Here is a 16,090-nt window from a genome sequence, read left to right as displayed (position 1 = left end):
ACAATTGTGTGTCATCAAATTGTGTTATTTTCTAGTTTAGCCTCATATAGCTATATTTGTGTGTGTGTGTGTGTGTGTGTGTGTGTGTGTGTGTGTGTGTGTGTGTGTGTGTGTGTGTCACGTTTCATGGGGAAGTTCTTGCCCTGCTACTGACCCTATCAGGCCTCAGGGAGAATACCAGGACTCTCCCGTATTACTAGTCCCACCCCTCCCCCCCGTCACAGTCTTATAATCCATCACTGCCTCTCTGTCCACCTCCTCAACTCAGTATTGTCTTCCTCTCCCTCCTCCTCCTCCCTCTCTCCTCCCTCTGCTGCTCGAGATTCAGCCTCGATCCTCCTCCGTTTGTCGTGACCGTAAAAGGACAAAACTAGTCTCTCTCTCTCTCTCTCTCTCTCTCTCTCTCTCTCTCTCTCTCTCTCTCTCTCTCTCTCTCTCTCTCTCTCTCTCTCTCTCTCTATATATATGACCTACTTACAGCCTGACCTCTATCGTGACCCGTGAGTCTGTGACCCAGTGAGCTCACCTGCACTGTCTTCTTGATGCGCTGGGAGGGCCCGGGGTAGTCCTTGGAGTACAGGTCGGTCAGGAACAGAGAGTTGATGAGAGTCGACTTCCCCAGACCAGATTCACCTGAGGACAGACATTCAAAAACGGAATACTTTTAAATATGCAAACAAACAAACAAACAAACATGATGACTTTAACGCCGCCTCTTCATCTCACGGCACAGTGATGAAAATGCGGCCTGCTCGCCACATGTTATTCACACGCATGCACGCTTTACTACGAGCACGTGCATTAAAAGCAATGCACAACGGCATGTGCGTAGCCTGCACACACACACGAATGCATGTGCCCCCCCCCCCCCCCACACACACACACACACACACACACACACACACACACACACACACACACACACACACACACGGCCGGGAGGGACAGAGCTGCAGAGACAATAAAGTAGATTCATTGTCTGTGAGGGGAAGAAGGTCAGGAGCTCGTCTGCCAGCAAGAAAAGCTTTCAAATAGAGGGAATAAAACATTTCCTCTCCACCTCCCGTTTACTCCCCCCCCCTCCCCCCCCCTCCATCCCTTTCACTGAGCTTCCCTTACGTATAAATCTCCCCACTTCTCTCCTCTCTGGGCCAACTTTCCGTTCTCCATCAGAAGTGGCACGAACACTGAGGCGACGTTCACTTGATGAAGAGCGCGGCCGCTCCAGAAGGTAGGCGCTGCACACGCCCTCTCACCCGCCGCCGTGACCGACGGCTGAGCATCCGGCTCGTGTCTCGTGAGGGCGTCGGAGGGGAGGACGGCACGCTTGTCCTAGCAAGACCTCCGACTGACTTCCAGAACGCCGTCGCCCTGCTTTTCAGCCGTGTGACCGAAAACACCAACCAGGGTTCATTGCTTCATTTTAATAGGAGGCAGTATGGCCAATGAGCTCCCTTTTAATGCTTTCATTTTTCAAAATAAAAGAACATTTGTGATCCCTTGCCGTATTGAAAACGTACCAAACTGGGATTCCAAAACCTTGGTACATACTGAACTGTGGATTTCTTGACCCACCACGCCTTTATTGATTCATCCTGATTGATTCTTTTTTGGGGGGATTCATCAAACTAAAATTAATCAAGAGTTCCTAAAATCTGTCCTCAAAATCCAATCCAAATGATTAAAGCTGAGCGAGGGAGGCTGATCGGTCCGGACCTGTCCTCAGGGGGTTCAGACCACTGCAGTGATGGAGAGAAGCAACCATCAAACCAGGCCTTTAAACTACAAATCCTCCACTCAAGGAAAGTCCACCATTCTGCAAGGACAATCCAAACCCACAACAACAGACGGTGTTCTTGAAGTGACGGTTAATACGGTAAGAAGAAGAATATATTCTTTGACTTTTAATAAATGCAATCCACCGGAGACAACTGCTGAACTCACAGAACAATGTTGCCAAGCTATCAACGTTGCTCGGTCCAGAGCAGACAGATGGAGGCTTTCCATCTCACAATGACGACCAGATGTTGATGTAGCTGGTGACAGGCTGACGCCATATCTGGGTCTTCTCAAGGTTCTCCAGATTGAGTTGCTTTACTGTGACGTTAGCACTGAGTCAAATAATACAAAAAACACACTTGTGGCAAGGCTACAACGTGGTTGAGCAGATGGTAGAACACTAAATGCAATACGAGCACTTTGTCGGTCAATATCGAGGTCAGGATTACTCATCGACTTTGGAAACATCGAGCATTTAGAATGAAGGCTTTGTAGCCTTGACTTTCAAAAGATAAATGCATGGAGTTAGGAGCTCACACGTGTGCTCACGAAGGCCGTTTCAACACCAGGTAGCACAGTGGTGCTGGGTAAATTGCTTCAAGGGGGCGAAGTGAGAGTGCGTCCTTCAATCCCGACGCCTCTGACCTCCTGGTGGCTTTGCTCCGTCGGTAGGTAGGCGTCACCGCCGAGGCAAAGGGACAGGAAAGGAAGTGAGAAGTCGAAGCCGACAACAGCCAAACTCACACGGAGGCTGAGGCCGGGTGTGAGTGGTCGTCCACCTAAACTAATATTTCACAGACGGTTTACAGTCGTGTTTCTGTCCAGCCAACAGATATGAATGCAACATTCCCTCTCCCGTTAGAACGGCTCTGATCCGTCTCTTCAGCTGCTGAACGCTCCACTACCTTCTAGGTGTGGGCATGTGATGATAGCAATCTGTCATGTCACCATTATTACTGAAATAATTGCGATTCACAATATTCCCAAACCGGTGGAATTCAAATGTCCTGGTCCGTCATGTGATGGCCTCAAAAAGACGTCTCCCCATAGACATACATTCTTTGAGGTGAATCATCTTCCCCGTACGAACGCTTGAATAACCCTTCTTTAAGTCAGTGGTGGTCTGTTGTGTCAGTCAAAGCACAGACCCGGTAACGTTAACCCTCATCAGAATAGATGGTGGAACCCACAGTGGTGCAGCCCCTCCTCAGCCACGGGTCCTGATCCAACAGCATGGTGGCTGCACTACACTGTGATCTAGAAAGTGAGCAGCATCATCGTCTCCATCTGTGACAATAACAAGTACACGTTGAATGATTGTGTGTTATCGGCTGTACAGCTTAAGAGGAGATAGATACACCCCCCCCCCCCCCGAGGGCAGGCCCGTCCCAATTAGCCTCTTTAGTTCAGCTTTAATTAAATATTGGTTCCACATGACAAGAGGAAGCGCAGTGCCAGCCCTCCGTACATAGACTAATGACCTGAACGTCAGTGATGGATGGACTCTCCCTCCCTCCCTCTCCCTCCCTCCCTCCCTCTCCCTCCCTGTCCCTCTCTCAGCAGATACATTTGCAGAGTTTCTTCCGTCGTCTTTTCTTGAGTATTCACATCTGCTGTACACCTTTGAGCCAAATGAGGGAGCCTGAACGTTGCCATTCTGATTACTGAGCACCGGGAAACTGACCGCTTCATCGACGCCAACTCAGCGTTGTGCGCATTTCCGTTTCACATATTGACAACCAATGCATATCAATAAATATAGAAGTGTCGAAAAGAGCAGAAGCAAAAGACGGACTGTGAGAGACAGAAACACAAACAAATAGAGAGGCTTTCCCATGGGATTCCTGACATTCCTCTCTCTCAGCCCCGAGGCAGCAGCTGGCCCCCTCACATCCTGACAGGCCTACTAACTAGCACACACACACACACACACACACACACACACACACACACACACACACACACACACACACACACACACACACACACACACACACACACACACACACCTAACAGGCATGTGTGAGGCCTGAGCCAGAAAGTGTGAAATGAGACATCTGGGGAACACACTCCATAAAGGAGGTGGATGTGAGAAGAGTTGTGTTTGCTGAATGCCAGACTGTTGGGAGAGATAATTCTCCATTGTTGAACGGAGGGCAAAGGTCAGTGCTTTGGCAAAGATAAGGATCTGCAAGTCCAGCAGCGTCTATGCCAGAGTTAGAATCCGACCCGGCCTGTGTCAGCACTCCGTCTGACGGCGGTCGCCCACGTCTGTTACGGGAGCACATGAGGGACCCGGTTTCCTTTTTTTTTTGGGAGGGGGGGGGGGGGTTAATTGAGCGAGTGAGCGTTCCGCTGCGATCCACCGAGCTTGAGGCTAAATCTGACAGAATCGGCACGTGCCGGGTCACAGCAGACATGTGCATCTCAAAATAGAGACGGAGCGAACCGGAGAAGAGCAGAGAGAGGAAGAAAAAAAAATAATAATTTAGAAGAGGAGAGGGAACGACTGGCCTGCGGTGGTTTGACTGAGCATGCATGAACACGCACACGACCCCATCAACACACACCAGAGGCAACACGGAGTCACGGCGAAGCAGGCTGCTGTCCAGCTACTACATGGACGCTTTGATACGGATCCAAGGCTCTGGAACGTCCACCTGAGATGCACCGTCTGCAATTTATTTATTCCTTCAATTTAAACCTTGACATTGACATGATGGGTAGTACTCTGATGGTATCAATGTCACCTTAAGGGTACTGGTATTTTTACACAATACCCAATGTTTCATCATGTAGTTGTGCAGCTGTATGTCTGAAAAGATGGAATTAAGTTTGAGAATTCTGTCGTCTTCAAGGTGACGCGGCAACATCTTTCTGCAAAAAAAAAGGACACAAGTTCCAACTTGTCCTTTTTGGATTTGACTTTCTTGGAGTGTGGCAGTTGAAAACCCGTGAACCGCCTGCAAGCACAACAAACCAACGATGCACTTTATGACCATGCAGCCCAGCTGTGTGTAGCCCGTGATGCCGTACCCAGGGTGTGGACACAATAAAAGAAACACCTGTGGAATGTAGCACAGTGTAAGAGCCCATTCATCCGTCCGTGTGTCCATCCAGTGTCTACTGCGTATCCGGTCCAAGTCGTAATGACTCGTAATGTCCCTCTTTGTAGCCACTTCCTCCGACAGGGAGGTCCTGGGACATTTACAGGCCAGAGGGGACGCATACTCCCTCTACCGGGATCTGGGTTTGCCCCAGGTGCGACCCAGTAACCCATGCTACACAATACCACAGCACTGGAACTGACAGCCAGCATTAATCTCATCACTTAACTCACCAGCTAGTGAAGTTAAACCGGTCAGAATCTGTTTGATATTGCTGTGAAAACATCTCCTTCGAACTACTGGACAGTTTCGCTCCAAAAAAACTACAGTTTACAAGATTACACTTGAACACATCATGACAGCGTTAACATTTACCTTTCGCCCAATCAACATTTTTCCTGAATGGAGCTTGAACGCATCATAATGTAACTCAATGCAGCCTCCGTTAACGTTAGCCGTTAGATCCGATATTTAGCAAAGCAGCACCCGAGCGGCCCAACGGCTGCTAACGGCTAACGCTAACTAGCTCTCCAGCTGCCGATGTGTTGCTCTCGATGTGGCATCATCAGGTAAAAACAACAGAGTGCACAAAGGTGTTCAACCAGAGTTGGTAGTGCCGGTTTGCTCATGTGCAGTAGTGGTGAGGCAGCATGCACAGGGTGCCGTTGCTGCTCCTGTGTAGCGTTAACGAGCCGATGGACGATACGATCATGTGACATCTGATCGCTGCACAGTAGCCAATAGGAGAGGCCCGCTCTGAAGAACATTTGAGGACAGTAATCATCTCTTAAAGCTGCACCACTTTCAGACTGAGCAGACTGCAACTGGACCGCTGAGATAAAGTGTGTGAAGAAGTGATTTACATAATCTGCAGCATCATTTTAAAGCCGTTACTCCTGCTCTATGAGAGCAAGATTATGACTTCTTTTTTAAGGAACAGCTGAAAAAAAAAAAAAAACCTGCTTCCCCAAAAATCACATATTTCTGCACGTACTTGCAAACCACAATCCTTGAACTTTAACCATCGGACCACAAGTGGGGCACTGCTCAGCAACAGAGCCAGAAACACTGACCACATGCCAGTGAGCGCCCCCTGTGGGTGGTGTGTTTGAGTCTCCGTCACGTTAGCGACCACAGTTTGTTAGAGCTCACTACACCCACACGCAGTAGCTAGGTGATGTTGAGATCCTTCATTCTGACCCTTTATGATGAAGAGAGACTTGGGACTAAAGGACAAATGAACGGCACAAAAAGGCTGAATACTCAAGTATGATACGTCGAGGGCTTTTAGTGTGAAAGGTTAGGATGGAAGGAGTGGACCTGGTCTGAGCTGGCTTTGTCAAAGTTGAAAGGAGGAATAAAGTTGAGGCTGTGAAGCTTCCATGTTGCTATTGCAGAAATTCTGCACAACGTGATTGGTCGATGCCTTCACTTGCAGCGCGAAAGGTCCGAAAAATCGACTTTGTTCCGAAGAAAATCGTTTTTTTTCGCCGCATATTTCCGTTCTCTGAGAAAAACAATAGTTAATAAAAACGACAACTGACGTGCAGATAAATTGCAAAAATGTGTCACCTGCGAATATTATTTGTATAGGGCTTTTATTGTGAAAGGTAAGAAAAGATGGAGTGGATCCGGTCCGCTCTGAAGTCAGCCGTCTTGGTTCGGACCAAGGAGCCTCCATTGTTGTTTCATACAGATAAGCCCAACTTTATTTGTTGATGCCTTTATTAAGATAATAAAGAATTAAGATAAATAATATGTTGCTTTTTCACAAAAAGTTGGAAAAAAATATATTGAGGTGCACGGTACACAACTTTAACCAGATAAAGTAGATGGAGGGAAAATGGAGTGAGGTACTTTTCATAAGAAGTGTGTGAGCGTGCGTGAGTGAATGTGTGTGTGTGTGTGTGTGTGTGTGTGTGTGTGTGTGTGTGTGTGTGTGTGTGTGTGTGTGCTCGGTGTGTATTAACGCATGTGGTGAAGCCGGCAGATTAACTGGACCCAAGCCTTCCTTCACTCACTCCCTTCTGCAAGGTCAGTAGGTAAGACCGTCTTATCCACACACACACACACACACACACACACACACACACACACACACACACACACACGGCTCAAAAGCTTAGAGGAGTACAGCCATAACGAGGGGATAGGCAGTAGGACGGATGAACAGACACTGACTACTACTAGCCTGACTGAGGCGTCAGCACTTTCTCCATTCACAGGCCTCCACCAGTGCATGAAGGCCCCGCTGTGCTCATCAGCCCCAACGAGACGACAGGTCTCACAACAACGACGGCTCCATAACACATCTCTTTGTCGTGCGACAAAGGTTTCTCACCAACGCTACATTTTACGAGATTACACGCGAACGCATCACGATGAACGTCATCATTTAACGTCGGCCAGCACTCGTGTTCACTGAACAGAGCCTGAACGCATCATAATGTAACTGAAGGGAACCTGCGTTGGTTAGCCGTTAGCGATGCCGCTGACGTTACTAGCTCTTTTCCTGTCAATTGAAACACGGATTGATCTGCGGTTCACAGTGGGGGATCAGTACGGGTCACAGAACGCTCCGTTACACCACTAGTTTACCACGTCGGCCTTCCACTTCTGCTGATTGCATTCACGGGTCAAAAATCATAAAAGTGGCGTCCATTTGTGGAGAGTATCACGCTAAGACTAAAAAGGCATATTTCCCCAAAACAAGGTTCTTCCTCCGTGTGTTCTGCGTTGATCAGAGCTCCGATGCTCCGATGCTAATGTTGCTAGTAGTTGATCGCCACATTTCAGAGACTCAAACTGTGTTTTTGTAACAAACGAGGGAGCCACATGCTGATAAGTTGCCAAGTGAATAGACCCGTCTGTTGTTGTGTGGTCTCTGTATGAGACAAACAAACACAGGACTTTCACTCAGGGGACTGGCGTCCGTGTCGCTTCAGGGGTGGTGGTTGATCCAAGTGTTGCGCGGTGGACAAGCTGCTCTGATAAGAATTTACTTCCAGGGGAAACTTGGGGAATCAAAAGCCAGAGAAACTTTAAAGGAATGGTTCAACGTCCTGCATGCAACTCAAAGCTCGGCTTGCAGGGTGAGCTTCTGATCGGCCCTCCTCCTTTGGGGGGTTAAGTGCCGGCCTTGTTACGCATCAGAAGCAGCACGAAGCCGGCATCGCTTCCCCTCTTTTCCCGGCTCCCTTCGGTTCGGATCTGAATCTCGGCTCTGTTCAGCTCTCTGCGCTGGCGCTGGAGCTTGTTGATCTTTCCAGGAGTTTCTATTCAATCTGCCAGCTGGACAAAAGGGGCAGGAAGCTTCTATTTCCCCCTCAGGGAGAGGCGGATTGGGAAGAGGCAGGGAGTTGGATAGAGGGCAGGAAGAAAATAGAGGCTGAAGACAACAAAAGGCACCAGAAGAGCGGTTTCTGGTTCCTTCTTAATGACCAACTGAGAGAAGAAGTAGAGCTGCATCCTGGTGAGCCCACGGCTCCACATGGGCATGAAGAGCACCTACACAAACACACAAAACCATCATCCTGACTTCCATACCAAACAATCTCTTCTTCTTATCGCTCTCATCTTCTACCAACAATTGGTTTGGTATCAGAACAAGCGATGCCACAGAGCCACTCGGTCCACCACGGCCAGTAGTGTCTGTTCACCAGAAGAAGCAGGAATTCATCGGTTATCTTATCGTACAGACATTTTTGCGGTAGCTTTTGGCCAGACTCGTCTAAGTGTTTAGTTAGATTTAAGTTATGTTGAAGTATAATTAGAAAGCTTTAGGAGGCTCTCCATATTTTCCCCAATCTCCAAAATTTGCTATCTCCAAAACTGAAAGTGAGCATGACGGTGGAGAAGTCTGAACGGCCCGACAATGACAATGAGACCTAGTTTGAAGAATCATGGAATGTTTCTTTAACCCTTTGAACCCCAAGCGGTCTCGGGCTGTTCTTCACTGTCATGTTTTTACAGAATCTGGTTAAAGTAAACGGTTTATTTAAATGAGACGTTTAGAATAAAATGTTCTTGATGAAATATCACAATTCTAAGCTCAGCTTCGGTTGTGTTTTCTCTGACGGAAGCGTCACACATGAAGTGTTCGACGATCGTCGTCGGAAAGATGAAAAAAAAAAATCTTCTGGCGAGGATAACCGGTGCAGCTTTGGTCGTTGTTGGCAAGTATTACCCAAAATACCAGCGTTGCCTCCAACATCTGACCATTCCAATCCACATGTGCTCTCTGTTCCACACAGAGCACATGTGGATTGGAATACACAGGACTGGTAACGACGGCACCATTTGCTCTGGACAGCTGTAAGTGCAGGTGTGGATGGCCCACATTCTTTTAGCGGTTTGTATGAGAATGAACTGCCCCCCCCCCCTGCATGTTGGAATTTGATCCGGTCACCTCACACTCCGCCATCTGCCCGTTCCCAAACTACGACAGAAAACAACGCCGAGCCTCCGGGTGGAGCCGAGCTTTCACACTTCACCACCACCACCACCACCACCACCACCACCACCACCAAGCACAGCAGCCGCCAGGCGTTGCTTTCACAGCCGGGCTTACAGCTGCCTGCTTCTTAAATAAAGACAATGTAAATAAATCTGTCTTCTGTTTCTGTCTGACACTGGTTTTTCCCAAAAAAGTTTTGGTCACGTCTCAATTACTTTGGTTTGAAATGATGGTAATATTTATTTAGAATGTATTTTTGGTTGATTCTATGTTTCATGAGGAGGAGTTTATTGAACCAAGTTACACAGAGTTTATGGTAAAAGCCTAACATTGCCCAACAACCTACATTGCTTTACACATTTGATTGGACTTATTAAACTTCAAACTGGATTTTCTGGCTGGACAAACACAGACTGCTGCTTCAGAGACAGGAGCAAAACGCTCCAGCCTTAAAGCTGCATTCTCTCTAGTGTCCACCAGGGGGCGACTCCTCTGGTTGTATAGAAGTCTAGTCTAAAATGACTCTACTTCTCCCTTGATTTATTCCCTCAGTAAACATTGTAAACATGAGTTTATGGTCTCAATCTCTAGTTTACAGTCTTCTTCAATACAGCATGATGTTCATTTAGTACATTATGCTCCATTTAGAGTCAAACACACCAGGAAGCAGGGGATGCTTTAGGGGCGTCGCTTACTGTGATTGACAGGTTGCTGCCGCTACCAGAGTCGTATACGGAGTCTCTACGTCACTCCTCCGCATTCCAAATATGGTCACTTCTCATTGGTTGCGAAAAAACAACATGGCGACAGCCATAATCCAAGATGGCGACGGCTAAATCGCCGAACTCGAGGCTTCATAACATCAGTCCACAAACCAACGACGTCACGATGACTACGTCCACTTCTTCTATACAGACTATGGATGTAGACACTAGAACTTCATTCATACAGCTTCTTCTACTGGAGTTCAGTACCTCTTGAAGACAAAAAAAAGTTTGAAAGTAGCGCTAGCTTGCTTCCTGCAGGCTTAGCATGTTTTCCGCTACGTCAATGAAAATCGTGAATATGTTAGTCCCGTTTTAGACAAAACACTTAGTTACTACAAGAAACATCAATACATGAGTTTAATACTCGTCGTCTCTACAGTCATCAACAGAACACTATACAGAAACTTTTGTAAAAAGGGTTCTTGAGTAAACTCTTCTTTGTCAACGGTATTCTACGGAGATTAAGTCATAGTCAGTTTCATCTCGTCTGTGTCATGGATAAAAATAGACTGTGACCAATATATTTGGTCACAGCTCTCAGAACCCATTTAGAAATGGGACAAACCAGCTCTTTAAATGTCCGCTGGGTGGCGAGCACAGCGCTCCGCTCCTTACATCTGTGACGTGTGACGTTTGGATCAGCTGGGGTATGCGGGGCTGGGAGCCAAGATATCTGGCAAGAGAGACAGAGGGGCCCGTATGAGAGAGAGAGGGCCTGAACCAGGGCCTGAAACAGGGACTAATTGATGGTGGATCCCTCTCTGGTTCTCACTCCGCTGTCTTTGTGTCCCTCCTGCTGCTCGTCCACAGTGGCTGTTTACCAAACAGGAAGCCAAAGCCCCGGGCTGAACGAATAAAAGGTTGGACGCCTCTTTGCGTTAACGTCTTTCTCCTTCCACTCAACTGGTCGGGGTCACCGCGAGATACATTCAGTCAGATTTATGACCTTTTACAATATCTTCATGCTTGCCGGAACAGAGTTTAAGAGCAATGAGAAACTGAATAGGTCTGAAGGAGCAGAAATAAAAAGAGACGCACGAAAGGAAATATAATCGTTAACGGTCTGAGTGTAGTTCACAGGATGTGAATTATTTCTTTTTGAGTTTACACTCGGTTTAGTTAGGGTTTGAATGGTTACATTGCTGGCTTAGCTTAGCATAAAGACTGGAAAACAGCTAGTCTGTCTGTGACACTGCAGTGAGTCCTCCTAAACCACACTCACAGATTTCAGTCTGGTGATATTCACAAGCAGCAAGCTCTGGTACTGACGAGTGAAGCCGATGCTGAAGTGTCTTAAAGCTGCATTCCCTCTAGTGTCCACCAGGGGGCGACTCCTCTGGTTGTATAGAAGTCTAGTCTAAAATGACTCTACTTCTCTCTTGATTTATTCCCTCAGTAAACATTGTAAACATGAGTTTATGGTCTCAATCTCTAGTTTACAGTCTTCTTCAATACAGCATGATGTTCATTTAGTACATTATGGAACATTTAGAGTCAAACAGACCAGAAAGCAGGGGATGCTTTAGGGGCGGGGCTTACTGTATAGGCTAGCGGAGCCCTATACGACGTCCTCCGCAGTCCAAATATGGTCAATTCCATTCACTGGTTGCACAAAAGCTCGGATGGGGATGGCCAAGTCACCGAACTTGAGGCTTCAAAACCTCAGTCCTCAAAGGAATGGGTGACGTCACGATGACTACGCCCACTTCTTATGGATATTCTCTATGTTTACTGTCCAAAAATCCAATGAAATGACCAAAAGCAACATTGAACTGATCCTACGAAAAGTGTTGTTTGTCAGGTCTTCAGCAGGGAACCACCGGGCTTGAGACAGAACCACCGGGCTTGAGACAGAACCACCGGGCTTGAGGCAGAACCACCAGGCTTGAGACAGAACCACCGGGCTTGAGGCAGAACCACCGGGCTTGAGGCAGAACTACCGGGCTTGAGACAGAACCACCGGGCTTGAGACAGAACCAACGGGCTTGAGACAGAACCACCGGGCTTGAGACAGAACTACCGGGCTTGAGACAGACTGGTTTTATCTAAGGCAATATTCTGCTTTGTTGACGTTGAACCTTGAAAAAACCTTTGCTCTTTGGATTTTCATATGTGGGTTCATGTAGGGTTGGGCCTGATCTTTTGGGCTTCTTTATAGCTTTGGTGTGTGTCCATATATAAGCACATGGCTTCTCCGCTCCCCTGTCCTTGCTTCCTATTCATTATGCCGTGAGCCACATTTTGCAACCAGATTTCAACATCCTGCAGCCCACGATCCAAATCAAATCCTCCAGAGCTCACAGATGTGTCATTGTGCGTCCCGGGAAAGCTTTTCTCTCCCGTCACCGAGCGACACCGTAGCCGCTCTGACAGCCGGGCCACACGGGGGAACCGGCGCTCTGCAGAAACCGCTCTAACAGCCGGTCGGCTCGTCATCGGGAGCAGCCGAGTGCGCCGCATGCCGAGCGTGCTTTACCTCCTTTCAACCGGTGCGCTGATGACCCACAATTACCACAAAAATGAAAACACACTTAGGTTAGATGGGCAGGTGTGCGTGCAAAGGAGCACCAAAACACACTCTCACGTCCTCAGTCACGAGGCAGATGTTTCCGACTTACCTACAACCATCAACGTGAACTCAAACCCTCGTTTCACCGACTTCCGATACACCTGGTTGGGGAGATTGGCGAAGCCCACGTAGCCCTCCAGGTTCCGCTGCTGCAGGGACACACACACACACACACACACACACACACACACACACACACACACACACACACACACACACACACACACACACACACACACACACAGTTAATGCAGGAATCACACAATATGAATGAATGAATAATAAAAAGCTGTGCTCTCAGTGACATTTGCATCTTTAACATAGAATAAAGTAGCAACATGAACAGTCAACTCACAGAGCACAATGCACGCAACACACACACAGAATCTCTGTTACTATGGTTACAAATACGTAGCAGATTGTGAGCTGCACACTGTCATTATTTGAGCACGAAGTGACTAAAAAAAAAAATCTTTGTTTTTTCTTCTTTTAAACCTGCAATTAGTATTTCAGAGTCGTGCAGCAACAGAGCCCCTTTGAAGTGAAGGGCAGCTGGGATGAACACAAGAGGGGAGAAAAGCTGCTTTAAGGGGGAGGGGGGGGGAGTCAAATAAGTGAACTAAAACAGAAGAGTAACATAAGCCAGTATGAGCCAATCCGTCCCTCAAAGCAGAAACGTAAAGCTAGTCTCACCAAGTGTTCACTGATGTAAGACGGGGACCAGGCTCTCCAGCTGCTCCCTGTTTCTACCGCCGAGGTGTTGCCTCATCTCTTCCTCCCTTCCCCATGGCTCTCTCTACTAACCCCCCCCCACCCCCACCCTGGATGAGTCTTAGTACCGGCAGAGATTTTAGGACTCGATTAGGGATCAGGGTCAAATGAAAACCTTGATCATGAATATGTACTGTAGCTACAGACGATAACAGCTCGACGCCGTGTTTTGACTAGAATGTGAAGTCATTAAACAAGAGGAAGTTATATTCTGACAGCTTTACAGCCGCAGGGCTCTAAAGCAGCTTCAGCGGTGGGGCTCTAGAACCAGACTCACACAAACACACTTTCATCACCAGGAACAAGCCTTTGACTCGTCTCCGGTCCCAATCCAGACAAAACACCAGACGCCTAGCACTTAAACGTCTCCTAAACGTCTCCTAAACTCCTAAATCTGGATTATCCTATAAAGAAGTGGAACAAATGTGGAGCTTCTGGTGAACTGACAATTTCAAAACGTGAGTTGACTTCAGACATGTCATCAGAACACCACTACTTCTCTTGATATTGTTGAAGCACTCTGCCTTGTTCTCCAGTGGTTCATGGACCAACTAAAGGTACATCAAAGCCAGGTCCATAAAGAAATGAAGTGGAAGAACTCGACCGGCCTCCGTAAAGCCCCGCCCACAACCCCGCCCAGATGAACTGGAACCTCATCGCCCAACGTTAGTGCTGGACCTCACAAAAGCTTTCCCACATCTTCTCCCTGGTTTATACTAGCCAGCCACTGGACAATTAAAGGACAGTGTTGGAAGACAAGAACATTTGATGTTCGGACTTTGCTGCTGTAGCTCCAATCAATGAGGAACTACCATAGGTAGAAAATAGTAAGCAACTAACAAATATAGACATTGATTAGGGGACAGCAACATGGCTGATAGCTAGCTGGTCTTGCTGTTAAACATACTGTCAAATTATATTTACCGTGTGTCAACAGTACGCAACGTTATTGACTTTGAATCCTGCTAGCACAACGTTAGCTTTCTGGCTCGTAGCTGAGCCAAAGGGTTCTGTGGTCCAGCACCAGAACCTTACGGGACGTTATGATCGTTCCAGGTATTAGCAAAACCTCAGGCGTTGGAAACGGAGTCATGGCTTGTTCAAAATGTAACATTTTGGTTGCAACACAGCATTAAAATAAAAATGAATGGACTTCAGCTTCCTTTCTTAGATTAGATTGCTGTTAGCGGGATAATGTCCATTACCAGCCTAACTCGACCCTCTGCTGTATATTCCTCACTTCCCCACTGTGGAGTGTGACATCCACAAAACTGTAGTCTACACACCAACACCACCACCACCACCACCACCACCAGCAGCAGCAGCAGCGGCAGCGGACGCTATGGACACAGTGAATGTGGGGAAATAAACAGAAACAATCTATTCCTCATCAATACTCAGTAGGTGGAACTACTCCGAGCCTAAAGCACTTTTCCACCATGTGTGATCCACCCACATACAAGTTCCATGTTACATAAGGCCCCCCCCACCACCACCACCACCCTGCACTGTGTGCACCAACATACAGTGCACATGGTCATGTGTGCACACAATGACGTTCACACAAAGAAACATCACATTTCCAGCTTAATGACGACCGTCTTCATCATATTGCCGCCGTCAACGTTCCCGATGCTGCGACCGGCGCCTGTCACCGAAACGCATCACGACTGATGTGGACCTTTAATAAGAGAACGTGACCGGACCAGAGACAACAGGCAGCAGGGGAAGGAGGAAGGCTCGTCGGTCCATTACTGTTAACCCCTCCCCCCTCCCCCGTCCACCCGGTGGTGATAGTAACTGCCCGGTTCACTGACATCATCACCCCCTCCCTCACTCATGCATGAGGCAGCTGATGCTGAGGCCCTATCGCTGCCTCCATCAGCTGTTTGAACCTCCATGTAATCATGTATTAAATATAGCATCACAGGAGACATTTACATAGTGTGCTGAGGACTATATCTCCTGGTACTGTGTGCTTTCTTTCTTTCTTTGTCTCTCTAGGTGGACATTGTGCCCCCCCCCCCCCCTCAGAGCCATCACAGCCGTGTACAGTACCAACACTAGGGTGCTGTGTTGTAAGTGTGAGGTGCACAAAGCCCTTAATTAACAAAGCAAACTAGATGTGGACAGCCCCACTAAACTGCATTCAACAATTACACATTTTAATAATAAAGACTCGCTATGTGTGGAAGTGGTACATACATGTAATGTGGGGGACAGGTTATTAATATCTAGTAATGAGAGGTTCAGACACTTCTGTGTTCAATGCAGTCCAGAGAAGCAACGTTTTACTTCATTACATTCAAGTTGTGTTAATATACACTGCTCCCAGTGTAAACGGTTCATCCGGGCTCTGAACCACCGTGGCTCGGACTACATACCGTCTGGAGTAATACTAGTAATACTGTAGTATTCACGTCCAAACAAGACCACGTAGTAAAAACGTGCCTCCGTTTAAATAACTGCCATTTTAAAGACTCGTTGTAGTTGGTATCGCTAAGTCAACCGGGTCCAAACCGGGTCCACCACACATGACCTACTGCAACACACGCGCTAGTGATGCTATAGTTGCGCCACACATCAGCTCGCGCCACCAGAACAAGGCTACACGATGCTCAAAACGACGGCATCACGCCGA

The 16,090-nt window shown here is 47.6% G+C and overlaps 1 protein-coding gene across 2 annotated transcripts in view; it reads right to left on the bottom strand.

The window, feature by feature from the left end:
* Nucleotides 1–16,090, bottom strand: part of septin15 (septin 15) — a 37,696-nt gene that overhangs the window by 21,237 nt on the left and 369 nt on the right. For both annotated transcript variants that reach the window (XM_068724102.1, XM_068724103.1), the window contains exons 2-3: nucleotides 12,728–12,827; nucleotides 527–633 (exon numbers count right to left, since the gene is read on the bottom strand). In XM_068724102.1, coding sequence (XP_068580203.1) covers nucleotides 527–633; nucleotides 12,728–12,827 — 207 coding nt within the window. The remainder of the gene's footprint in view (nucleotides 1–526; nucleotides 634–12,727; nucleotides 12,828–16,090) is intronic.

Source organism: Cebidichthys violaceus, unplaced genomic scaffold (genome assembly GCF_023349555.1).
Source record: "Cebidichthys violaceus isolate CVI_PGR_0920_01 unplaced genomic scaffold, fCebVio1.0.p SCAF_3, whole genome shotgun sequence".
NCBI classification, from domain to species: Eukaryota; Metazoa; Chordata; class Actinopteri; order Perciformes; family Stichaeidae; genus Cebidichthys; species Cebidichthys violaceus.
This window is presented reverse-complemented; position numbering and strand designations above follow the sequence as displayed.